Genomic DNA, 27,958 nt, shown 5'->3' on the forward strand with positions numbered 1-27,958 from the left:
AATTGTTATAATCAATAACAGAAATAGGCTATATTATAATTATGGACTATAATTACTCATTTATCCTAAAATAAAAAATCTTCATGTTTTTGAAAGTTAAATTGCATTTTACAGGAAACCAAAAAGTATTTTCAATTATAATATCATTTCATCAAAATAATTATACTGTATTATATACACTTGACCTGGCCATATAAAATGCAAAAAAGAAAGAAAAGAAAAAATAACTCTGTTGTGCATACATGCATACAAAGAGTTTAATTATTGTAATATCTTGATTATAGGTAGGTTTTTCTTGAGGCTGCACTAAATTTAGTGGCAAATTATTTGAAAAATGAAGCTGTTAATTTAAGTTAATTTAATTTCTGGTATAATTTGATGATTTGTTTTGGGGTATTTATTATTTGTCTGATTAAAAAAAAAAATCTGTGTTTATGTTTAACAATGATAATGCCTGTTTGTTATTTGAAGATGTTTAATAAAGGTTAAAAGACATGCATGCATACATGAATGCTCTGAAGTAAGCGGGGAATAGAAAGGCAGAAATATAGGAATAAAGGGGAAATGTGGCGATTAATTATGAAGTTATTTAGAATGCAGCTCCAACAAACAATACCTAGAATATTTGGTCGTCATATGACACAATAATCATTGCCACTGTGTTTAAAGTCTTCTTTGATGGATTCAATAGGGTAGGAACCTAAATTGAACCGAAATGATTTTGTCGGGCGATTATGTGTGAACACTTCCTGTACTGTTGAAACTAGCAAACTCACCCTCCACAGCAGAAGGTAAGAAATTTATAACAAACACTTTATGATGTTGTGTCCTACTGCAGTAAACCGCAGATCAGCAGATAAAAACATTTGAGACAACAAAGTATATTGTGTGAAATTATTTTAACGGCCCGTGTGTTGTTTATTTAGCAGTAAACCGGATAGCTAACGTTAGATGCTCATGTGTTTGTGTTCTCACATGTTTTTTTCCTAAATAAAGAACAATATACATAAAAATTTTATGGGAAAACTGCTTATGCGGCCTTTGAGAGTTTAGAAAAGTGCATGTATGAAATTAAATACGATGGGGGTATTATTATACAGCTCATCTAAGAATGACTTGAATGACTCGAGTTGAAACGAAACATGCCTTGTCATTGAGTGAAGGGTGGTTCGACCAATCAAATAGACAGTTTAGCTTAAGCCCCGCCTTTTATCTCAAAATCGTCCAATCGGTTTAAGTGATGCCGGGGTTTGATTGGTTGTGAACTCCTGTGCTAAGATCGCGCCGCATACATAGCAAGCTGGGTTTTTTTGTGCTAACTCACTACATTTAAAGTTAGATAATCTAAGTCTGTTCTTGTTCATTTTTATAGATTTGCATTTCAAAATGTTCCTGACAAGATCAGAGTATGACAGGTAAGATGAAGAATGATCTTTATCTATGCTTTACTCTTTCACTGCTTTGAATGTTCAGTCAATTGTGTTACATGCTTGTGTAGTCAGTGGCTGCTCATATATCTATATATTTTTTAGGATATTTATATATCTCTTTGTAAAAGAATAATTAAAACATGTAATGTCACACTCTTGTCAAACTTTCACTTTCATTTTTGTTTTGCTGATATAATAACTGCATTAACTGTATGTTTGTAAATTGTATATTACGATACAGATTTGAATATACTTACTATATCATGTTAACATCTTTTTCATCCTCAGAGGAGTAAACACTTTCTCACCAGAGGGAAGGCTTTTCCAAGTAGAATATGCCATTGAAGCCATCAAGGTACACTTCCTATTAGCAGAATAATATGTCTGAAATTTCTCGGTTTGTAAGAAATGAATGCTAGGGCTAATTTTTTTGGCTTTGTGGGTCTTTCCAGTTGGGGTCCACAGCCATTGGCATTCAGACATCGGAGGGAGTGTGTCTCGCTGTGGAGAAGCGGATAACCTCTCCTCTGATGGAGCCCAACAGCATTGAAAAGATTGTTGAAATTGACACTCATATTGGTAAGAAAAATGCTTAAAGAAACATATTTTCCAAGTGGGTAAGTGTAATAAAACTAGTTGTGAATGATCATGTTCATTTTTCAATACAGGCTGTGCCATGAGTGGCTTAATAGCTGATGCAAAAACACTTATTGACAAAGCAAGGGTGGAAACACAGGTCAGTGAACGTTTTCTTCAAAATCTGTATTGTCACTGCTATGATTAGTCAGTGGGTCTCATTCATAAATACTGTGGTTTTACACCAAATGCCATATTTTTTAAGCATTCTTGTGTTTCTGCAGAACCATTGGTTTACCTACAATGAGACGATGACGGTGGAGAGCGTAACACAGGCTGTGTCTAACCTCGCTCTGCAGTTTGGAGAGGAGGACGCTGACCCTGGCGCTATGGTATGGCTGTCTGGCTAACATTTTATTGCATTATTTTTCAGTTCTCTGCAGGACAGTTGTCTCTGGTTGTAGATATTTGATTACAAATATCCACCTGTTCCATCTTTAGAGCCGTCCTTTTGGTGTCGCTCTGCTTTTTGGAGGTGTTGATGAAAAAGGACCTCAGCTGTAAGTACACTTCCTTTGTCTTTAGTACTGTTTGTAGTATTTAGCTATCAAAATATACAGCAATTAGTTTACATAGGTATTTAAACGTTTTTAATCATTTTGGTTATTTTGAATGAATACCCTGCTTAACAATGTACATTCCAAAAAATAGGAATGCACTATTAAATTAAATAAACACATGGGACATGAGCATAGCACTTCTTTTATAATAATAATAATAAAGTGTTTTTATAGTCATATTGATAACACAATAACAAAATTTTTGGTCAAATTGTGCAGCTCTTTTTTAAAATTTATTTATTGTTTTATTGCATTTTGAATGGCGATCACAATTGTCAAATTCCTCCCAAATTGTGTCGCTCTACACTAAATTAATATCAAAAGCATTATAATCCCTATTAAAAGTTTTTATTTATTAGGTACTGGTACAGACTTGTTTGGTTTGTAAAGTATGTAAATCACACCAAACTTCTTTTAACAGATACCACATGGATCCTTCAGGCACTTTTGTGCAGTGTGATGCCAGGGCTATCGGCTCAGCATCTGAAGGAGCTCAGAGCTCTCTGCAGGAGGTTTACCACAAGGTACATTCACCCACTCTTTCTGCTTCATCTCTGTTTCCTGTTTAAGGTTTTATGGTAAAGTTTAATGAGGAAATAGTAGTTGGCTCGGTTTCAACGCTGTTAAATGCGCAGCTCCGCATCCTTTAAAAAGCACAAATTTCCCTACTACTCCATACCTAGTTACCCATACAATAATTGCTCACCTGCAATCCATCCAAGATGTGGATGAGTTTGTTTCTTTGTCAGAACAGATTTGGAGAAATTTAGCATTGCATCACTTGCTCACCACTGGATCATCTGCAGTGAATGGGTGCCGTCAGAATGAGAGTCCAAACAGCTGATAAATACATCACAGTAATCCACAAGTAATCCACACTACTCCAGCCCATCAAGTAACATCTTGTGAAGCAAAAAGCTGTGTGTTTATAAGAAATTCGTCAGTAAGACACTTAACTTCAAACTGTTGATTCAGGCAAAAATACAAGTCCTCTATCCATTATATTGCTTTTGCCAGTTAAAATGTTGTCTTGTTTGAATCAAGAGAGAAATATGCACAAGCACCGTTTACAAGTGAAAACAGTCCTAAACAAATATTTTGGTGGGGTTTGATGTGAGAGAACAAAAGGAGGTGAATTTTTTTCACTGGAGGAAGCATTATGGCTTATGGACTGGTATTTTGACCAGAAGTGAAGCCATTCAAGCACGAACATGCAGATTTTTGCCCCAAAAGATGTTAATTGATGAAGTGGTGTCATGTGGATTATTGTGATGTTTTTGTCAGCTGTTTGGACTCTCATTCTGACGGCACCCATTCACTGCAAAAGATCCATTGATGAGCAAGTGATGTAATGCTAAATTTCTCTAAATCCGTTATGATGAAGAAACACATTTATCTACATTTTTAGACGGCCTGAGGGTGAGGTTTTTGGATGAACTATTCCTATAAGAGTAATCTTTTTTCTATAATGCAAACTCAACTCCACAAGTCTGTGTATATAGCAAAGTCTAAGCGGTAACTGAGCCATCTGATCCATAAAGCCACAGTCAGATTATTTCAAGAGGGTATTCTCACAGAGCTAAGTGTTTATCCCGAGAGAATACTAGAGCAGCAAAGTGAGCCACGTGCTTGGGAAATAAGAGTCCCTTTTTAAATCTACCCCACCCATTTTCCCATTCCAGTATGACATGCCTCTACTAGTGTAACTTTAGTCACCAGACTCTCCCATGTGATCGCGCAATCTAATAAGCGGTAGCCAGTGTCCAAAAGACTTCCCCATAAATCTAATTGCTTCCAAAAAAATTCCAGTCTCAAGTTAAGCATTGATGTCGCTGCCTTTCCCCACCAAATGTTCATAAATATATTTATCTTTTTCAGTCCATGACGTTAAAGGATGCCATTAAGTCTTCTCTCACTATCCTGAAACAAGTGATGGAGGAGAAACTCAATGCCACTAACATTGAGGTAATGCACAAGGGCATGGTCATGTGAAATATAATTTAATTCAAAAGTATATGAAGGTTCTGACAATTTCCATCTCTCTGCCTGCAGCTTGCCACAGTAGAGCCTGGCAAGACCTTTCACATGTACACAAAAGAAGAGCTTGAGGATGTCATCAAGGATATCTAGAGCTGAATGGAGCTCTGCAAAGCCTGACTGATGTTTAATATGAAAAATCCAGTGTAATTTTGTGTGAATCACCACACAGCAATTGCACACATAATACTCTGGCTGCATCCTACGGTTTGCCTGTTCAGACAGGAATTGTCTTTATACCTTTTTTTTTTTTCTCTCTGTCAATCCCAAAATTTCTATAGTTCTGTACAAGCACAGAACAGCAGATCTTGTAGTTGAAAATACATGGGGGGGTCCTTTTTGTAACAAATCAATGCGTTAATAAACTGTTGTTGAAAAATTGATTTTTTTTTTTTTTTCCCCCTATTTTAACAAGACTACATTTATAGGCTAATAAAAAAAGAAATTTCACATATGCTATTATAGGTGAACTTGATAAATTTGTGTGAAAGGAAAATATTATCTTTAATATATATGTAACTCTGGACCACAAAACCAGTCATAAGGGTACATTTTTTGAATAAATAAGCTTTCTATTGATGTATGGTTTGTTAATATTTGGTCAAGATGCAACTATTTAAAAATCTGGAATCTGCAAAAAAAATCTTAATGAGAAAATCCCCTTTAAAGTTGTCCAAATGGAGTATTACTATTCAAAAAATTAAGTTTCTTAAAGGAAATTTAGAAAATATATTCATGGAACATGATTTCTACTTAATATCCTATTGATTTTTGGCATGAAAGAAAAATCGATGATTCTGACCCATACAATGTATTGGCTATTGCTACAAATATAACCGTTCAACTTAAGACTGGTTTTGTGGTCCATGGTCATAGATAGATGGATAGATGGGGAGAGAGAGAGAGAGAGACAGATTTGCTGTTATATGACTTTTTTTGTACAAATTAGTTAACATGGTCAGTGTCACAAGTTCATTTATTTTATTAATGGCTTAGAAATCAGTTTCATTAGTTCTACACATTGTTTGACATGTAGAAAAAAATTTATTTATTTAATATACAGTAATTTTAAATTAAATGGATTTAATATAAGTAACAATATTATATACACAATATTATTAAATGTGATATCCATTCATGTAAAATGTTTTTGGTATGATGGCTCGGATGTTATAATTGTATAAGCTTGCAATAATATTAATGCAAGAATTTAATGCTGGCAGTCCAAACTTTTCACAACATTCAAGGCAGTGGCAAAAAAAACCTGGTAGTTTTGTTATCGTTAAATCGGAAGGAACAGAGACTGGTGGTGTCACACTGTCTAATTTGCAAGATAGGTTGGTCAGCAGAAGGCGTGGTTAACCCACTTCTGCTATAGTGAATGCTTGTCTAATATTTATGAACCAGGCGTTCGCCATTGGTAAATACCAGAGCAATGTAGCTGTTTTCTAATTAATATTAATGTTAAGCCTTTGCCATTGGAATGCCGACGCGTATCGCCACGCCTTAGTTAATTAATATTTATAAGCGAACCCACAGCCTTTTAAAGGGTTTCCAGGCAACGTCAACGCGACCAAATTAATATTCATGAAATGGGCGTGTTGAATGAACGGCCCCGCCCATCTTAATCTTGAACAATCCCTGAGTTTAGCAGTGCGACCAGCGGCTTCACTACAGACATGCGTCAGAGCGTAAACACTGCACGGTCTGTTCTGGTACCAGTAGACCTGCTATTTATGGATTTTTAGACCGAAGAATCCTGTGCACATTGAACGGGAACCATGAGCACCGTATTCTGCTGTGTTTTGATTGTATTATCCTCAGTGGCTCTTTGCATGGACTTTGAAGAGAGACCCAGCAGCTCCAGGAGGAGTGAACAAACCATGTTTCTAAAGAGTCACAAAACACGAAATCTGCTCAGTTTGAAAGATTTACAGGAACCAGACCATGTCAAGATGAAAAGGAGTGAAGAATCCGCACAAAATCAATGTCAATCACTGCACGGCTATGATTCTACGTTAAAAAACGATACTCATACGGTAGGTCAGAATATCTCCAATTTATTATACTAATATAATATAATAGGCTTTAATATAATGGAAAGTTTTGTATATATAATTTTTGTGAAACTTATTTCGAATTTATTTTATGATTTTGTGAAACATTTTTCTGTTTTGGATGGTTAATTTATTTAAGTTTATTACGCTTAAGTCTATTTTTTCCGTTTAATTTTAATTTTTTTTTTTTTTAATTTTTTTTGTGTGTTTTTTTTCTCTGCTTCGAAAGCTCTTCCTAAATTTCTAGGAACCATAAATCACAAAAGTGAGATCATACTGCTGGCTTCTGGTCTGAGATTACCTAATAATGTACCTACATCACCTCAGCAAGCCAATATTATTTCTCAGTCTTTTTCAGAACATGCACTCAAATATTTGTGACAAATCATGACATTTGTGAAGTTTTCCAGATGGTTGATATCAAATTAGCATCAAAAACAAACTCTGCATGCATCACCTTATAATACCATGTGCCAGAGTTTTTGTGTTTGATGTTCCTTTAAGACATTCCACACATTTCATCTTTATGCCAAAAGAACAAATGCATTCATCCTCTTGATATGCTTCTAATGTCTCTGCGATCTGTTTCTTTTATATTTATGTACGGACGCCACAGGGTCAGGTGATTCTGCTTAACCAGATCCAGTCAGAGCTCATTCATTACAGCAGCCCATGACTGATTACTAACTCTTAAGAAGTCAGTGAACGTGCTGTTTCTCTATATATTACTCTTATCTAACCCTCTCCCCGAGCACATCAATTAGGTTTTACCAGCAGTTGGCGTGACCTCTCGCTGGGCAGGCATTATCGGTAAACGATAAGCTACATGTATGCCAATCTATATCTTTCATATCAGTCCCGTTCTATGAAAAGCATCCACTATATATCCAGATTCAGAGCACATTGACTCTACTTTCATGGAAAGCAATCGGTCATGAGAAGGACTGTTGTTGTTGTTAAGAAAGCACACAGAGCCAGTTCTTTTATGGCCAGTGTTTTTGGCTCTGGTCCTTTCACATTCCGTCCAGCATAAATGACTGTTGAAGTGAAATGTTTCCTCCAAGAAAGGAATGTTTCTGAAACGGGAAAAGGCTTGAGGCATGACAACAGTGCTGTGGGAAAAGTATTTTGAAGGCAACATCTCAAAAACATTTCCTTGTTGAATTCACACCTGTTTGGGTAGTCTAACTTGCATGCAGTTTGTTCTGTAGAACTCCTGCCAACTGTACATGTAAAGTTCCTGTGGTTAAGAGTACTTTGATGTAAAACCTTTATTTTGACCTTTAAAATATTTATTTAAGGCTACTCTTGAGGTGGAGATTTCATATCTTGTACACTGAAACACTCAACGGTGCTATTTAAACAATATATAACATTTGTAAAACTATGCTTGCAACTAGTATTTCCTTCAGCCGAAAATGTTGCTAATCTGTTCATTTTTGGTCACGGTGAAAGGCGTCCACACTGCTGAGACGTTTACCTGTTCTAGCTTATCTACATTGTCTGCATGAAACAGACGCTGAAATAGTCAAAACATGTCATTGGGGAAGCACTGATTAAATGTATTTTGGCTGAATATATTAATTACTGGACATTGTTCACCCAAACATGAAAATTTGCTGAAAATGTACTCGCCCCCAGGCCATCAGAGATGTAGATGAGTTTGTTTCTTCATCTGAACAGATTTGGAATAATTTAGCATTGCATCACTTGCAATTGCATCACTTGCTCACCAATGGATCCTCTGAGTGAATGGGTGCCGTCAGAATCCAAACAGCTGATTAAAAACGTCACAGTAATCCATACAACTCCAGTCAATTAATTAATGTCTTGTGAACCGAAAATCTGTTTAATTGTAAAACAAAATCCATCATTAAGATTTTTTTTAAACTCTTTTTCAAATAGTTTCATCTTGAGTCCTCTATCCATGATCTAGCTTTCTCTGGTGAGAAAGCAAGACATGACAAGTTGTCTTGTTAGAATCAGGAGAGAAATATGCACAGATCAGAAGACCCATTGGTGAGCAAGTGATGTAACGCTAAATTTCTCCAAATCTCAAGAATGTTGGCAACCAAACAGTTGACAGTCGCAAATTTTCATTTTTGGGTGAACTATTCCTTTTAAAAGTCTCTATATTGTTCTGGTCTTAAGATATGATTTTTATTTGACCTTTTTGACCAGATCGTATTGAAAAGCACTAGCATGCCTTTTTACAACAAGCTGCACGATTTATCTGTCATTCATATGAGTAGCACAAGTTAGATGCATTGACTGATTGATTGTTCTGTAAATGCATCAAATTTCAACACCACAGTTGAACACCAACTATATACCCAGTGAGTTACCAATAATTCATAGACTAAGTTATCGATAAAATATAATTAGTTTTCAGCGAAGCGTCTTTTTTATGATCTAAAGGCATTATTAAGATGCTTACAGTGTTAAAGTATACATTTCTCAATCTGTTTCAGTCCAAAATGTGCAAACAAACCAACCATGGTGTTGCGCAAGGCTCTGTGGTCGGTCGACGTTAAAACTGGCTGCTGATCGTCTTCTGCCTGATGGAATTTATGATCTGCCAGAGCAATTAGAAACTTTACAAGCTCACAGTAAAGTCTTTTTAACAAGTGCCTGTAGATTCTTCAAATTAAGTGAACTTATAGTGGTACGCGTATGCATATTCAAACAGCTTGGTGGGTGAGGTTTGTGTTTTTGTATGATTTGAGATGCTCTTTTGGTGGCTGGAAGACTTTTTGAGACTCCGCTCTGGATGTTGTGCCAGTGGGGAGTTATTTATGTGAGTCCAATGAAAACATAACACTGCTCCATCTAATGAACTGCTGACCTCTTACCCATTTCGCCATGGCTTTCCAGTTAAGAAAACATGGTTTAAGTTCTTGATTCCAAGATATTTCTGTGCATGTTTTTTGATTCGTGTGTTTGCATTTGCCCACCTGTCTAAATAGCACTTATTTTAAGACCAACTTGAGTCGCGTCTCTTATTAAACTCATTCTATTTCTTACTGCCTAGAGATGAAGTCATGCTTGTTATTGGTCCTCCTGAAGTCATGTTTGTTATTGGTACTGTGAATCCATTTGGATCAAGTCTAAAGCTTCCTTTGGCTGGACCTGAGGTTCAAAGACTGTTTACCAGTTCAATACAAGGGAAGGACGTCCAGGTTTCTCCGGGGGAGAATGTATACAGAGAAAACATTTTCTGTCCTCTCTGAAATGCTCAGTGTTGGTGAGATGACAGAAAAGCAACCCAAATGTTGTTCCTCGTGGTTTTAACGTGTCCACTGGAGAGGACTTGTGGAGCATAGATGGAAAGTAGTAGAATTGTATGGGTTACTGTAATTTTCTATACATTTTTGCCATTGTGAAGTATATTTCATATATTTTTCTTGGAAAAGCTTGTCTGCCGTGTGATTGTTCTGGAGGATTTCGAGGGCCCCATGGCCTCACGCTCAAGTGGCCCGTGAGTCTTAGTGGAGCAGACATGCTTTAATATTATTTGGCTTTCTCACTGCAGGATGGGTTTTCTCTCCAAGTATCCCCATTGTGTTATCAGACCTTTGTAATCAATGCTGATCTGTGACCAGTTTGCAAACCCTTTAATAGTGGAAGAGATTCACAGAGTCTGAGTCTGATTCCAGGGTTACCACACAGTCAATTAAGATTGTGTACCATTGCCTTATTAGGCTAGACACATACTTGCACAAAAACACAGATGCAAATACTTGGAAATGTGTGGTGTAGCCTATACATGCATTCCTGTAACCATGGCAGGACTAAGGAATTACTAAGGAATTTTAATATACCTGAAGAAAACTGTCACAGTGGTTCTCTCTCTCTTTCTCGCTCACTCTCTCAATTCAGCTCAGTTCAATTCAAATCCGCTTCATTGGCATGACAAACTGTACATTGTATTTGCTAAAGCGTTTATATGAGCAAGAAAAATAACGAAGAAGGGGAAATAAAAATGAAAATCTCTCTCTCTTTTTAAAGTAGAAAAGTTTTTGCATCCCCCATATTATATATATTTAGTTTTGTTTCTAATACATTTTATGTATAATTAAATTTATTATATTAATTGTAATTAATATGATTAATTGGAACATTTTAGTATATGCTAATTACATTAATTGTGTGTGTGTGTGTGTGTATATATATATATATATATATCATCATTATATTAATTCAGATGAAAAAAAATCATAAAGTAATATATTATACAGTAGTCTGATAAATAACAAAAGTTTTATATAGAATTCAATTGAATTTTAAATATTAATGTGTTAATCGTGTATGTACTTTGTGTTTAAATAGAATTAAATACAATTTTATATATTAATGTGCTAATTATATATACAGGTGCTGGTCATATAATTAGAATATCATCTAAAAAGTTGATTTATTTCACTAATTCCATTCAAAAAGTGAAACTTGTATATTATATTCATTCATTACACACAGACTGATATATTTCAAATGTTTATTTCTTTTAATTTTGATGATTAGAGCTTACAGCTAATGAAAGTCAAAAATCAGTATCTCAAAATATTAGAATATTACTTAAGACCAATACAAAGAAAGGATTTTTAGAAATCTTGGCCAACTGAAAAGTATGAGCATGTACAGCACTCAATACTTAGCTGGGGCTCCTTTTGCCTGAATTACTGCAGCAATGCGGCGTGGCATGGAGTCGATCAGTCTGTGGCACTGCTCAGGTGTTATGAGAGCCCAGGTTGCTCTGATAGTGGCCTTCAGCTCATCTGCATTGTTGGGTCTGGTGTCTCTCATCTTCCTCTTGACAATAGCCCATAGATTCTCTCTGGGGTTCAGGTCAGGCGAGTTTGCTGGCCAATCAAGCACAGTAACACTATGGTCATTGAACCAGCTTTTGGTACCTTTGGCAGTGTGGGCAGGTGCCAAGTCCTGCTGGAAAATGAAATCAGCATCTCCATAAAGCTTGTCAACAGAAGGAAGCATGAAGTGCTCTAAAAGTTCCTGGTAGATGGCTGCGTTGACTGTGGACTTCAGAAAACACAGTGGACCAACACCAGCAGATGACATGGCAGCCCAAATCATAACTGACTGTGGAAACTTCACACTGGACTTCAAGCAACATGGATTCTGTGCCTCTCCACTCTTCCTTCAGACTCTGGGACCTTGATTTCCAAATGAAATGTAAAATTTACTTTCATCTGAAAAGAGTACTTTGGACCACTGAGCAACAGTCCAGTTCTTTTTCTCCACAGCCCAGTTAAGATGCTTCTGACGTTGTCTCTGGTTCAGAAATGGCTTGGTAGCCCTTTTCCTGAAGACGTCTGAGCGTGGTGACTCTTGATGCACTGACTCCAGCTTCAGTTCTCTCCTTGTGAAGCTCTCACAAGTGTTTGAAGCTTGCGGTCATCCCTGTTGCTTGTGCACCTTTTCCTACCCAAATTCTTCCTTCCAGTCAACTTTGCATTTAATATGCTTTGATACAGCACTCTGTAAACAGCCACACCTTTCAGTAATGACCTTCTGTGACTTACCCTCTTTGTGGAGGGCGTCAATGTTCGTCTTCTGGATCATTGCCAAGTCAGCAGTCTTCCCCATTATTGTGGTTTCAAAGAACAAGAGATACCCAGAATTTATACTGTAGGGATGGTCATTTATTCAAACTCAAATGTAAATATTCTAATATTTTGAGATACTGAATTTTGACTTTCATGAGCTGTAAGCTCTAATCATCAAAATTAAAAGAAATAAACATTTGAAATATATCAGTCTGTGTGTAATGAATGAATATAATATACATGTTTCACTTTTTGAGTGGAATTAGTGAAAAATCAACTTTTTGATGATATTCTAATTATATGACCAGCACCTGTATGTGTGTGTGTATATATATATATATATATATAAAATAATATTTGTGTGTATGTATCTCATTATATTGTGTTTAGAAAGGAGACTGTATTAATTTACAATGTCAGTTTGTTTATTTATTTTTGTTATTTATTTGCTTGTTTGTTTGTTTTTTATTTCTGCAGATCCCGAAACTCTAGTGTGAAACCTATACTGACTAACAATCTTTAAAGCATTACATCACCAAAGTGTGGACTCATAGGTGAACAATAAGTGTATTGGACTGCATTTAGGACAGAATCATAGAGTTTGTTTAGGGCCTTTCGTTGAGTCATGTGTTCTTCTTTGGTCTTCTTCAAACTGAAGGAACATTGTATGCTCACAATGTCTTCTCATCACCCTTTAATCCTCCATTGGCGAAGACTTGTTGGTGTGGTGCAGCCCATTCTTGGCAAGCCTGTTTTGTTGGCCAGGACAGGGATGTCAGCATGTTTCTTTCCTTCTAGTTTAAATATGGCAAGGAATGGAGAGGCAACCACCATAGTCATTATTCAAAGACACATTAATGAGTAGGGAACACTGGCCCTGGAGTTTGTGCAGGTGTTTTAGATGACTTGTTCTTGCTGTTCTGGAACACATGTACCATTCAGGGGCTGTTTCGAGGTGGGTTGCATCAAAAGGACATTGGCTAGGTTGGTAACATGGAAACTTTTGTTCACACTTTGGATTGCAAGAGTCCAAAAAATTTCCATGGGCCTGGATGCTAGTGAGTTTCAAAAATGTTGTGGTTCTTTGCTTCCCTGGACCAAGTACAGCTGCTTTTTACGAAAAAAAAAAGAATGTGTAAAAATTGTAAGACGATGTCATCACTGAGCAGAAGTGAGAAACGGAGTATTCTGTGACATAGTCATTGATCCCCAGGGGCTTTGGTGGAATTGCAGAAATGTAGAGAGGATGTGATTCGTAGAAAGGTGTTGGGCGGAGGCCTCCTTAGACAAACATGTCCATATGGGCCATAAAATAGTAGATCAGATCCTCCAAATGGATCTTAATGTGTGAATTGGGTGTTGCTCCCCATATCAGAAGTTTTTTCTTAACTTATTCCAGTTGTGTGTGTGGCTTTTCTTCCAAAAACATGTTGCTCTACTCCATACTGATTGCCATTTTTGATGTTTAATTTAATTTAATTTTTTTTCATTTTATATACTTGTGTACAGTTCTTTCTAAACAAATTGCCATTTGTCATCATTTTGGCATTCATATAAAGTCAGTTGTATTAAAAGTTTTTTTGTTTTGTTTTTATTGCTTTTTAAATACTTAATATGTGGCATATTTTTGCACACACCCCTGTTACCACATTATCGTCCTCCATTAAATAAAAAATGTGTGGCTCTGTTCCAAAACACAGTGAGCTGCCTACATAGGCACCATTTTAAGAAATCATTTGAAACACTTCTGACAATCTGTTCTAAATGACAACATTACTTTTAACCAAATTCTACAAAATTATTTCATTTATTTATTCTTTCCAAAAAAGAATAATAATAATAATCCAACACTATCTCACGACCAATTCGTACGTATTTTATGAGGTGGCTAATTCAAATGAATTCGTATGACCTCACTCTGTGAGGGTTAGGTTTAGGGGTGGTCATATTAATTCCTACGAATTTGCCACCTCGTAAAATACGTACGATTTTCCACAAAACGTATGAATTTGTACAAGCAAGTCATACGAATTCGCATGAATTAGCCACCTCGTAAATGTACGATTTGCCGTGAGATAGATTTTAAATAAGAATACTGTAATTATAATGCAGTTCTATTTTTACCCTAATGCAGAGCTTCCCAAAGTGGGGTTCGTGAGGGAATTGCAGGGGGTTCATGTAGAGTGTATACCATTAGCGAATTAATAATAATAAAAATAAATAAATTAAAACGTTTTTGCAAATAAATGTTACAGGTTTACCATTGTCATGTAAATGTTAAATCTTAAATGTATAAAAATAATTATCTTTTTGGAAAACCCTGTATTTAAACAATTATTGTGGAAAAAATTTAATGCATTGTAAATGAAAGTAATATGAATTTTTATGTTTTTCTGAGTCTAATAATAACAATAGCTATATAAATATGGCTGAAATTTAAAACTGAATGCTAAAAATAAATGCCTTTAAAATTAAACATACAAATGTGCCATTAAATTATTCAAATATTTACTTAAAATATCAGGGGGTACTTTAAGTAAATAATTTGTCAAAGGCGTTCGGCTGACAAAAACGTTTGAAAACTCCTGCCCTAATGTATGTGCATTTAGCAACATACTCAATTGAAATCAATTTCTCATAACGAAGCAGGAATTGCTGTCTGTGTAGAGCGTCCACTTTACAAGGTTCCATATCAGAGCTCACAAGCATTTGGAGCAGAGCCTGCTCTTGAGTGTTTGGACTCTCTTTATTCTTTTCCCTCCTTTTCTCTCCCACAATCTCTTGGACATCAGTTGCTCTCTTGTTCTCAGTGTGTGAGGCAGATGAAAATGTGGGGCACTCGCTCTGTTCCTCACACACACACACACACACACACACAGACCATCTGGGTCTCGCATTCCAGCGAATGAAATTGAAAGGGAGGTTACACACTCGACTGACAGCGGGCCTGTCTTCTTAAATGTGCCCTTACACACAAACACACACATTCCCTAGCAGTGTGGGGCGGCTGACAGCGGCACAGCCATCTGTCGAATCAGCAGTGGTTTCTGTGTGCATGTCGCTACATGGTTCCGCTTCCCTGTGGAAAGATAAATCCCAGCACTTGTGTTTTTCTTCCTAGAATCACCAGGATTTTTCTGATTAAGCACCGTAAATGTGTTTGCATAGTAGCCTTTTATTACACAATCTAAATGGCATTACTTACATAAATGTTGTGTTTTTTAGCTGATTGTTGATCAGTTTAACTTCCTAAAGGGTCTCTTTTAATGTCTCAGTAGTTCATATAGAGTAATGAGATTAAATGGAGAAATTTCTTGCTTTTCTGATGAAAAGACGCTACGACTCGCATGAATCTTGTTTAGTGTTTTGAAAAGAAATCTCAAGAATGTCTCAACCGATTTAACTCAATTATTGCTCTAAATTCTTCCAAGACCAAAGAATCTACATGAGTCTTTTATTGTTTGTCAACAATTGTCTAATTTGTGTCTGATTGTCGCCAAAGAATTGGACAGCTTTACTGTCAAATCAAAACATTTGCATACAAAATGTGCATAAAAATGCTGTTTGTTGTCCATTATACAGAAATGAGGATTTTTCCCATTTCCTTTTAAAGCATGTTTTTCTCATATTAGATTTTTTAAGTTGTATTTTTGTGACAACTTTCTGCTATGTATGGATGTTTCTTATTTTTAGCTATGTAAAGCTGTGGTTTAGAGTCCTGTTTTGAGTCATTATTGTTATTTTTTTTTCTTGTTTTATATTTTTAGTCCAATTCCAGCCTGCGACCTCATCCCTGTGGACTGCAGTTAAACAGCCTGCGGTGTATAGTTTCACCACAGAAGCGATCTGAAAACAAATCTGCATTAGGACTGAGGGAGTGGGAGAAAGAACAATATTACAATAAAATATATTTTAGAGTGGTGCTAATGAAAAGGACTTGTTTTGCTTTCGTTTGAATTTATTTTGATTTATGCAGGTTATTTTTGGAGAGAAAATTTGATAAGTTCGCATTGCCGGTGCACAGGGATTATTAAGATCATCCATCTCCAGAATTTGAACTACCTTACAATGTTTATTTGCAGTCAAGCAATCTTTATTATGTCTCTACATCTCTTTTTCAGCATAACTTCAATGACCTGAGTGGCACGGTGTCTCTGGCCTGGGTTGGAGATGGCATAGGGGTGAGTCGAATTTGACTAATTATCTAACATAAGAATACAGTGCCATAGCATGAACAATGTCCAGTTTTAAATGCATCAGGGTTTGGTACAATGGGGATTTTGATAGTGTGACATGCAAAAAAAAAAAAAAGAAACTGCATCAGCAAATGTTGAAATGTCACATTAGATGATCTTTTATGTTTTCAATTTAGGTTAATCTATGGCCTAATTAAAGTAATGTAGCATCCTCATAACAAACTCACCACAACGGATAGCAGCATTGCTTTTATTGCACCATTGAAAACAAAAGTCAGCAGTTATTGCAATTTTTGTAAATATCACCACAAAAAGATTCAAAACTGCTGTCACTTCATGATCTGACTCGCAGGAATGTGGCCCCTACAATCACATGTCAGTGTGAAACTGGAACAAGTGAATTACAGCTTCAGAGGCTGAAAGACTCTTCAGAGCCTGGCTTGACAAGACCTCAAACCGTCATTTAGCGCCAACAACACTAGAGGCTGAATCCGTCTCTACGAATGTACAAGCTGTAATTACTCCTCCAGCTCAGCCTTCGCCCAACAACAACAACACTCAAATACATTTCTGTTAACTCTGTGCAAACACATTCAAAGAGTGGCGTCTTTTGAGACACCTTTTCTACTTTTGAGGCGTCATAATTAGCACCTTTCTGGCAATTACTTATTCCACCTCTAACGAATACTGTTCTATTTTTTCAGGCTCGTAAAAAAAGGACTTTCCAGAAATATTTATTTTGCAAGAAGAAACATGAATCAAAATTGATACTATTTATGTTTTTAAAGATACAAATTTGGGGTGGGACACGATGAAGAGCTCGTCCCTTTGTTTGATTTAAATAACCTTTAGTTTACATTTTCATTGTAGAAGGCATATGTAACCGCTGGGGTATATTTGTAGCACTGTATGGGTCAAAATTATAGATTTTTCTTTCATGCCAAAAATCATTAGGATATTAAGTAAAGATCATGTTCCATGAAGATATTTTGTAAATTTCTTACCGTAAATGTATAAAAACATTTTTGATTAGTAATATGCATTGCTAAGAACTTCATTTGGACAACTTTAAAGGCGATTTTTCTCAGTGTTTTGATTTTTTTTTTTTTGCACCCTCAGATTCCAGATTTTCAAATAGTTGTGTCTCGGCCAAATATTGTCCGATCCTAACAAACCATACATCAATGGAAAGCTTATTTATTCAATCAATTTCGAAAAATTGACACTTAAGACTGGTTTTGTGGTCCAGGGTCACATATGACTGGACTAAAATCTGTAGTGCAGGATGAGTCATTAATATTTTGGTCTCTTTTCCTAGAAGAGAAAGGCTGAAAGATTTCTGTTTAATTAATTAATAGAAAATAAAAAATTCATTCCATTCTTTATTTTCGTCCTTTTATAATACTTCTCTATTTTTTACCGTGGACCCTTGTTTAAAAACCTCTAGCCTTGCAAATGTATCTGCCCTGAAAGCTAACGAACATTTACTAAAAAGCACAAAGCTTTGCTTTTGATGGGTTATTTAATTTTGAGTCATCAAAAATGTCATTTTAAATTTATTTATTATAATATTAATTGTAATTGTACTTATTCTGAATCTCTAATATGACTTTAGTAACACCTAAACAGTGTGAACTATTGATTAATGTTAATAATTGATTCATTTCTGGGGAAATGTGTCACATTATGGAAGAAGAATGGATTGCAAATACCATTTCATTTTGACTTTAAAAGATAGAGACAGGAGTTTAATGAGAACTGCTCACTGTCCAATCAGAATCTTCTCTGCAAGCAGGAAGCGCCTGAATTTGAGTGATAGCTGGATAAAGTAAGTGTGAAGGCTGAGATTGCGTCTGTGCTCAAATCCAGGCATGTGTCCCGCGGTATCTCGGCCGAGCCAGAGTCGAAATCTCTATGAATGCTTCACTGCACTGCGAGTTTCTGAAGCACTCTGAGTCTTTCACATGCACATGCTAAAATACTCACTGTGCCCTTCTCCTGTGCAGGTTCTGCTGGTGCTGACCACATTCCAGGTTCCTCTTTTTATCATGCGGTTTGGTCAGTCCAGACTGTACAGAAGGTAAGAGTGTCTTTTAAGACCGTGTCAAAGCTCTAGCTGGAGTGGTTTAGCAGTTCAGAAAGTGTAATGAATCCTTCCACTTTCAATATAAATGTTGATACACGTGTGGTTGATTTTTATTTTGTTTAGCTCTATCACATGATCCATAACTCCCTTTTATCTCTTCTGGGTCAGTGAAGACTATGGAAAGACATTCCAGGACATCACCGACCTCATTAACAACACCTTCATACAGACAGAGTTTGGCATTGCAATTGGTCCCGAAAATTCAGGGAAGGTGAATATTTACTTTACTGTAATTTTGAATTGTTCTGAAAGTATTATTCCAGGTTATTTTCAATGTAATGAAAGCATCTGTGGTGTAGTAACAAATGTACACTATACCATTCAAAGGTTCAGGCTCATTTGGTTGAGAAATTAATACTTTTATTGAGCAAAGGTGGCTGTAAAGACATGTATAATGTAAAAAAATAATATATAATTTTAATAAATGCTGTTCTTTTGGACTTTCTAATCATCAAACAATACTGAAAAAAAATATCATAGTTTACACAAAAATATTGAGCAGAGCAAGTTTTTTTAGCTAAAAGTGCTTCAACATTCAAATTTTAAAATCTTCTCTATCCATTATGAGCGTATTTACTGAGTTTCCTCCACTTGTCTAATTATTTGGTTAAATACTGAACAGGTGTATGATCTGTCCCACAGGTGATCCTCACAGGTGATCTAACTGAGGGGAGAGTCACCAAAATTTTCCGTTCGGTTGATTTCGGCAAGAGCTTTGTGACTTCTGAACTTCCCTTCCATCCGTTAATGCAGATCACATACAACCCCAGAGACAGCAACATACTCATGGTCTACAGCATCAATGTAAGAACTCTGATTAGACATTCATTTCCTGTGCAAAAGTACATGTACTAAAATGGTTTTCTTATTTTTTCAGTATGACTTATGGCTGTCTGAGGACTTTGGGGCCAGCTGGAGGAAGATCCATGAGTCTGTGTGTCTTATGAAATGGTATGACTGTAAACATACATAACTGAATAAGTAACAGTTGCCTTATGTAGTCAGAGTTTGGACTACTGGCGAAGTCTGAGCCATATTGCAGCTAATTCTGGCCCACTTTGACCATCTGATTGACCGGTTTTCTTTTTATGCAACATATAGTAACAGCTGAATATAAAACTGGATGTAACTCTGCGTGCTATCAAGGTATGCTAATGTTTAGCTTGTTTAGCTGCTACTCAAATCAAACTTTTTAATATATCTCCGAGATTTATTGTCATAAACCCTGCAGCCTGGGAACTTGTAAATATGATTTTGCCTCCTACTTCATAAAAAGTGCATCGTTCCTGACTGCTAAAAAATGGAGCATGCATCTTTGAAAAAGATCTTGACATTTTTGGAGGAGTTCTTTGTCCAAAACAACATTTTTGTTGTTCATTGTGATTGGTTATTGTGTGTCCACTGATTTTAATCTTTTTGTGGATTTGAATCTCATTGCTGCCTAGATCATTTAGATTTAAGTGTTTTAATAGAAGTTCATTTCTCTTGACTGTCAAATGAAGCATAATCGATTGCAATTGCATTTTTACATGCAACATTAGCCTGAGGTTACAGTTCCCACATGACCACATATTTCATTAAATCAAATTAGAGCTTTTTGGTGGAACATCTTTTTGAAATAGCCCATGAACAGTTCTAAACTCATGCATTTTGCACACTGAAGAAATTGAGGCCTTTAGTTAGATCTGAAGTAGCCATCCTTTTATAGCATTGTGAATTCAGCATGGACGGATGGAAACTTCTCATTGTATCTGTTCTGTATCTGCCATTTCAGGGGTATTGATGACACCGTTTTCTTAACCACAAACCCCAATGGATCCTGCAGTGAGTGGCTTTATTTTAGTATAACTTTTAAGGATCACATGAACAGTATTGGAATTGGAAAGATGCTTCCTGCTTGTTGTTCCTCATTCTTCATACTTTTGAATTTCTCTGTCTCAGGTGACCGGGGAACGCTTGAGCTGAGGAAATCTGTAGACTATGGCAAAACGTTCAAAACTATAGGAAGCAGGATTTATTCCTTTGGCCTGGGTGGACGCTTCGTTTTTGCCTCAATCATGACCGCCTCGGTGAGCTCTCATGATGTATTGTGTATAATCAAAATCAAGTGTACTGCCTACTTAGATTACATTTAAGAAAAAAAGAGATACTTTTGTCCAAACTCATTACATATACACTACTGTTAAATAGTTTGGGGCTGCAAAGAAGTCTCTTATGCTCACCAAGCCTGCATTTATATGATCAAATATACAGTAAATACTGCGTCACATTATTATTTTTTTACTAGAGCATGTGAGGTTGAAATCACATGCAGATATCAAAAACACTTCTTTTGTTTTGCAGGGTTCCACACGCATGATTCACGTCTCAGTAGATCAGGGGGAGACGTGGGATATGGCTCAACTCCCCACCGTTGGACACGAGCAGTTTTACTCCATTCTAGCCGCAAACAATGATATGGTCTTCATGCATGTAGACGAACCTGGAGGTGAATGTTTATTGTTCAGCAAAATAAATCTCCCGTTTGAAATAATAATGTGTCTGTGCAATATCCAGATATATCATATTGCTGAGACCTGAGGTTTGGATCAGTGTTATTTTAATAATATGTGTATCTTTTTTGCAATAGCTATAGCTTTTATTTAGTAAATTAGCTTTCATTTTTATATTTTCAGTTTTCAATTTTAATTTAAGTTTAAGTATCTTTTAGTTTAAGTATTAGTTTTTTTAATTTTATAATTAGCTTTAGTTTATTTTTATTTCAGTTTTTGTCTTAGTAATTTTAGCACTTCAGCTTCAACTTATTTTACTGCAACATTTAAGTTTTGACTAATATTTATACTTTATTTTATGTGAGCTTTATTTCAATCAATGAAACCTGTTTTAATAGTTGTAGATTTTGGTAACAATAACTGCACTGTTTGGGACTTTGTATATGTTTTGAAATAAAACCTTAAAAAATGAGAAAACATGATGACTGTTATACATGAATTCTCTGTGCTGTGCATATAATATTCCAGGCCAGCCAGTATTATATGAATATATGATTTGTAACCTTGACGTCAGAACCTGGGGACTAACAATTGTTTTCACTCCGTCAGACTCCGGTATTGGTACCATATATGTGTCAGATGACCGAGGTATAGTGTTTTCCAAGTCTCTGGAACGTCATTTGTACACCACTACAGGCGGAGACACAGACTTCACCAACATCACCTCTCTGAGGGGCGTATATATGACCAGTGTGCTCGCCGTGGGTAAGGCTGTGACTGTAATCATAACAACACATTAAGGAAGAATTTACATAAATCTCATATCGTCTGATGTGTGTCTTCCCTCTCCAGATGGCTCTGTGCAGACAGTGATCACATTTAATCAAGGTGGAGAGTGGCGACCACTGCAGAAACCCTGGAACGGAGAGTGTGACTCTACTACTGAGCACCCGGACAAAGTGAGAGCCTCGCAGAAACGACACAGCCAGAACGTGAACTTTATTTTAGATGCAAATCATGGTGAACACACAGTGTGTTCCCCCTAAAAAAACAATCGATAAGAAATCATTATTGTGTCCTTGAGCAGGACAGTTGCAATATGTTCACGGTGCTATTATTGAATAGTTAAGATTTCTCTTTCTCAGAGCTAAAACTGCAATAACAATTTAAACCTTTTGAAATGCTTTCAGTGTTACTATCTTTAACATTGCCTGATATGTTGTGGATAAGTTAATGATTTTATGCAAATGTGTGACAAAATATTTATTTTGTTCCTGAAAATAAGCACCTGAATTGCAGAAATAGGATATATGTGTGGGATTTCATGTTAATCTTATATGCATCTCTGTCTTCTGCAGTGTAGTCTGCATATTCATGCCTCCTACAGCATCTCTATGAAACTAAACGTGCCCATGCAGCCCCTCTCCGAGCCCAATGCCGTGGGACTCATCCTGGCACATGGTGATTACAGCCCACATTCTCCATCACATGTCTTTCTACAAGGCATAACTATCCCTGAGTCCCTGACTCACATTCAGTGTAAACCTTAGTATAACCATTTTCACCACCTCCAACGTTCAGGATAATAAAGAGTTTATATAATTTTTTTTTTTTTATTGAAAAAAAGCTCACTGTGATTCTAGTGGAGCTAATTAAATTTAAAATTTCTCCAACTACAGAATTTTTATTGATGCCTGTCTCTAATAATTATATATTATTAATAGATTGTTACACACTTTTTTGGTGTGATCAGGAGTGATACAGGAGTGCTACATTTCTCCGACTCGCGTCTCTTTTCCATCTGCTCTTTCATCAGGGAGTGTGGGAGGTGCAGTTTCTGTGCTTTCTCCAGACGTGTATGTGTCTGATGACGGGGGTTACACATGGTTTCAAGCACTGAAAGGCCCCCATCACTACGCCATACTGGATTCAGGAGGACTGCTAGTAGCAGTGGAGCACAACCCCTCACACCCCATATCACAGATCAAGTGAGCTTTAACATTTCTGTGTGTTTATAGAAATTTGACCTCTGCATGTGAAATAAATGTTCCAGTGTTCCAAAAATGATAATATTATTAATCTTTTTAAATGGTTATGTCTGGTAATGTAATTCATTTTGTTTTCAATTAAATTAAACAATAGAAAAAAATAACAAATTGTAAGAATAATCACTTAATTAAAAAAAAAGTTAATTTATAAAAGTAAATCAACTTAAATTTACATATATTTATATTTTATTTATTTTATATAGATAAAGGGATAGTTCACCCAAAAATGAAAATTCTGTCATTAATTACTTACCCTCATGTCGTTCCAAACCTGTAAGACCTTCGTTCATCTTCGGAACACAAGATATTTTTGATGAAATCCGAGAGCTTTCTGACCCTGCATAGACAAGCAATGCAACTGACACAGTTTATGGCCCAGAAAAGTAGTAAATGCATCGTTAATATAGTCCATGTGACATCAGTGGTTCAACCTTAATTTTATGAAGCTATGAGAATACTTCTTGTGCGCAAAGAAATAAAAAAAATAACTTTATTCAACGATTTCTTCTCTTCTTTGTCAGTCTTCGACGCACGTTCGTGACTGTACCACGATGCATGTGTGTGGTGCTGCTGATGTAGAACCCAGATGCGCTGCGGCTTGTTTATGAGCAGAGGAATGTACACGCATGAGTCGTGGTGCTGTCGTGAACGAGCATCGAAGACTGACACGAAAGAGAAGAAATTGTTGAATAAAGTCGTTATTTTTTATTTCTCTGTGCACAAAAAGTATTCTCGTTAGCTTCATAAAATTAAGGTTAAACTACTGATGTCAGATGGACTATTAATTTGCGTTCCAAACATCTTACGGGTTTGGAACGACATGAGGGTGAGTAATTAATGACAGAATTTTCATTTTTGGGTGAACTAACCCTTTAAAATGAAAACTTTAATATTTACATTTATTTTCACTAGATTTTCCACTGATGAAGGTCAGTGTTGGCATGTGCATAACTTCACCGATGATCCGATATACTTCACTGGCCTGGCATCAGAACCTGGTGCCCGTTCAATGAATGTCAGCCTTTGGGGCTACAGGGAAACTGTCCTGAATCAGTACTGGGCTTCTGTCACTGTTGACTTCAGGCAGTTGCTCTCTAGAGACTGTGAGTGATCTAATATCTCAAAAAAATATTTCATAAACTAATATAAAAGCATACAGAATCCAGTCCAGAAGAGCAATCTTAAAATTTGTAAATAGTGCCCTGAAACAACCAAATACTTCTACTGCAGGTCAGGAGAATGACTACATCCAGTGGCTCGCTCACTCAAGCAATATTAGCGACCCCACTGATGGGTGCGTGCTGGGATACAAGGAAAGGTTTTTACGGTTACGAAAGGACTCAGTCTGCTGGAACGGGCGGGATTACATTGTCACCAAGGAGCCCATGACTTGTCCCTGCACTCTCACTGACTTTCAATGGTACGAATACATACAGACCTATCAAATACACTCAAAGTACAGTGTGATTCATTTATACTATTCACGACATACATTCAGTCATTGTCTCTCTCTTTTCCTGCAGTGACTTTGGATTCTATCATGCGGAAAACAGCTCTGTGTGTGTGGAGCAGCCCGACCTTATTGGCCATTCACTGGAGTTCTGCCTGCATGGACGCAAAGAGCAGCTTCAGACCAGCGGGTAACAAATCACTCTATTTCCACTCCGCAGGACTCGTATTGAAATGTTCAGCAGGTGTAAGCTATTTTTTGCATACATCGCTGTGCTAGAAAATCTATGAGCCCGATTTACTGAACCGGTTCGCATATGCAAAATTGTTGCATATGAGTTAATGTTTTTGTCACATAATTATTTGAATGCTAAACATTCTACTGTCTGTGAATCTGTGATTGTAGTTACCGGAAAATTCCTGGGGATCACTGTGAAGGAGGAATAACTCCAGAACGAAAAGAGATTGATCTGAGTAAGAAATGCGTTAGTAATTTGCTGAGGACAGAACCACTGGTAGGTTTTTATTTTATTATTAATGTTAAAATATACACTCTCAGAAATAAAGTTACAAAAGCTGTCACTGGGGCGGTACCTTTTTTAAAAGGTACATGTTTGTACCTAAAGGGTCCATTTTGGTACCTTAAAGGTACATATTAGTACTTAAAGTGTACATATTTGAACCTAATAGGTACAAAAGTGTACCTTTTGAAAAGGTACCGCCCCAGCTTTTGTACCTTTATTTCTGAGTGTACAGTAAAAACAGTAATATTGTGAAATATTATTACAATTGAAAAGAACTGTTTTACTGATTTTAAAGTGTAATATATTCTGAATCTTCAGCTTCATTACTCCAGTTATTAGTGTCAAGTGATCCTTCAGAAATCATTCTAATATGTTGATTGGCTGCTTGAGAAACATTTATTATTATTATCAATGTTAAAATCTGTTGTGCTGCTTAATAGTTTTGTGCCAACCGTGATATATGTTTTGTCAAAATTCTTTGCTGAATAGAAAGTTCAAAAAAGCGACATTTATTTAAAATAGAAATCTTTTGTAACAATATAAATGTCTTTTACTGTCTCTTTTGATTAACTGAATGCATCTTTGCTGAATACAAGCACCATAAAACTTTTCCCATCGGGCATTTTTCAGACAGAAGAACATTCATTCAATTCAGCTCCTATAATCGCTGTGGTCATCGGTGTTCTGTTGATCAGTGCTGTTGCTGGGGTTATTTTCATCAAAAAATATGTCTGTGGAGGAAGGTTTGTGCCCCCATTTTCTTAACATCACACACAGCAGAGCATGATCTATATATATGTTTTATCGTGCTGTACATATGAGAAGTTCATACAGTTTGATTTGATTTCCTACAGCAATATCTGTCTCATGGCTTCTTTTTAATGTCTTCGATAGGTTCCTGGTGCACAGGTACTCCGTATTACAGCAGCACGCTGAAGCTAATGGTATCGATGGCGTGGATGACCTGGACACACTGGAGGGTGGCAAGACGCACTACCACGATGATTCAGATGAGGTACATACTGCCCCCTCACTGGTAAAAACACAATATTCATTTCTGCAAAGTCTTTGAATTAATCCTGTCATTATATTTTTGACATCTGTAGGACCTCCTAGAGTGACCGACACAAAGATCGTCATAAGACTGTTTTAAAAGAGAGAAACCACAATGCCTACCCTTCCCATGACCCTCTATGTGTGTGTAACTGCGTTCCAGCACGCATGAGACACATTCTGACCAATCGATTTGCTTCTGGCCACTTGGGGACAGATTTTCAGTGATTCAGCACAGCAGGATTTGACTACAAGGACAGAAATAGAGAAAACATGCATTTTCATAAAAGCTTCTCCTGAAGGAGTTTTCTAATCCTCTGCTGAAAAAGTTTCAATCTTTTTAATCATTTCATGTTATGGTATTTGGGATGCACAAAGGATTTGAAGCAATTAGGTTGCCATATATTTCAAATTTATGCGAGTTATTGCACAAAATCTGATGGCTGAGGAGTATTATTATTATTATTATAGTAGTACTTTGAAGGCCACTATAATTGGAGTATAATTTACAGAAAAGAGGATACATCAGACATGAGCTTTGAAGCGTGGTTAAAAATTATGTAAGTGCTAATTTTTCATTGCTGGTTTCCTGCATCAGGTATTTAACTTCACCAAAGGATTTTCAGCATTTTCTTCGTTTTGCATATTAGGATGGTTTGAAGTCTCTTTGAAGCCTGTTTTTTTTAGTTATTGTCTGAATAAATCTGGATGAATGTGAAGTGTTTAAAGGTAATTATTTAATATTCCCTGGAAGCTTCATGTGCGAGTTTCACGATCGACTGAGACTTGTTTATAAAGTTTGTAGGCTTTATTATACTAACATAACATCCTGAGGATTACAGTTCAAATCTTCAAGAAACTAGTTTAGCCAAGCTTTAGTCATTCCATAAATCAAATTTGACTACTTCTTGTTGCCTGCCATTGCTGTGTGCTTAGATATGCCGAGTGCATAGTATATCTTCTATGCACAAGTAATAATACATTCTTCCTTTTCAGTATTACCAATGCTATTCTCTGATGGTACAGTGTCATTTGATGCAAGAAAAGATGGCACATTGCGTGGTTTTCAATCATTTTATTATGGTGCACCTTACATAATGCATCTTAGAGATATAACGTGGTATCAGTCTGACACCTTGTTGCTAAGTCAGCAATAATTGTATATTCAATAACAAGATAATATTTAATGTTAATTATGACATTAAGTGTTTTTTTTGTTGTTTTTTTTCTTCTTTTCAGAACAACAACTCATCCTTCATTAGGATGTCTACAACATTAAGTGCATCTAATTAGCAGTATAATCAAATATGAAAATGTATATTTTTTTGGTCTGTATTGACTGTCAACTCATAAATAAGCTAATTTGTAGTCAGTAAGCTGATTAAGATATAGGTTTTTTTTTTTTTTTTTTTTGCACAGATAATAAAATAGATACCTCAGGGGTTACAGATGACAGTGGACCACACAATTCATTGATGGGTTTGCATGTTGAAAGCAGGGTCCTCGGGTTTGGGATGGATGAACTTGGCTTTTCTGAAGTCATGTGTAAAATGCTGTACCATTAAATGTGACTGCCAACAACAATAAAATAAACAAAACAAAAAAAAAACTCTTCATGAAGTGCATGCTCATTGGCTTGACTTGAATCGAATGGATTCTAGACCCTGATGCACCAAGGTGAACCAATTTCATAAAGACTTTAAAAGGAATATTGCATCTCTTATTAAAGCAGGTATTAAAAACAACCCTGAAATTGGAAGTTGTAT

At 36.2% G+C, this 27,958-nt stretch overlaps 2 protein-coding genes across 2 annotated transcripts; both read left to right on the forward strand.

The window, feature by feature from the left end:
- Positions 1–674: 674 nt before the first annotated feature.
- Positions 675–5,108, forward strand: psma5 (proteasome 20S subunit alpha 5). Its single transcript, XM_058790833.1, has 10 exons — positions 675–791; positions 1,373–1,415; positions 1,719–1,785; positions 1,883–2,009; positions 2,099–2,166; positions 2,291–2,398; positions 2,508–2,566; positions 3,048–3,150; positions 4,505–4,591; positions 4,679–5,108. Exons 2-10 carry the CDS (start codon positions 1,387–1,389, stop codon positions 4,754–4,756), a joined length of 726 nt encoding a protein of 241 aa, XP_058646816.1. The 5' UTR covers positions 675–791; positions 1,373–1,386; the 3' UTR covers positions 4,757–5,108.
- A 1,178-nt stretch (positions 5,109–6,286) lies between these two features.
- sort1a (sortilin 1a) lies at positions 6,287–27,789 on the forward strand. Its single transcript, XM_058792278.1, has 20 exons — positions 6,287–6,702; positions 16,406–16,465; positions 18,487–18,560; positions 18,735–18,837; positions 19,269–19,430; positions 19,504–19,577; positions 20,401–20,450; positions 20,568–20,695; positions 20,970–21,114; positions 21,728–21,883; positions 21,971–22,077; positions 22,477–22,579; positions 22,935–23,106; positions 24,079–24,269; positions 24,397–24,586; positions 24,690–24,806; positions 25,022–25,130; positions 25,770–25,882; positions 26,034–26,154; positions 26,246–27,789. The coding sequence occupies exons 1-20, from the start codon at positions 6,445–6,447 to the stop codon at positions 26,258–26,260; spliced, it is 2,448 nt and encodes an 815-aa protein (XP_058648261.1). The 5' UTR covers positions 6,287–6,444; the 3' UTR covers positions 26,261–27,789.
- The last annotated feature ends 169 nt before the right edge of the window (positions 27,790–27,958 follow it).

Source organism: Onychostoma macrolepis, chromosome 11 (genome assembly GCF_012432095.1).
Source record: "Onychostoma macrolepis isolate SWU-2019 chromosome 11, ASM1243209v1, whole genome shotgun sequence".
Lineage (NCBI taxonomy): Eukaryota > Metazoa > Chordata > Actinopteri > Cypriniformes > Cyprinidae > Onychostoma > Onychostoma macrolepis.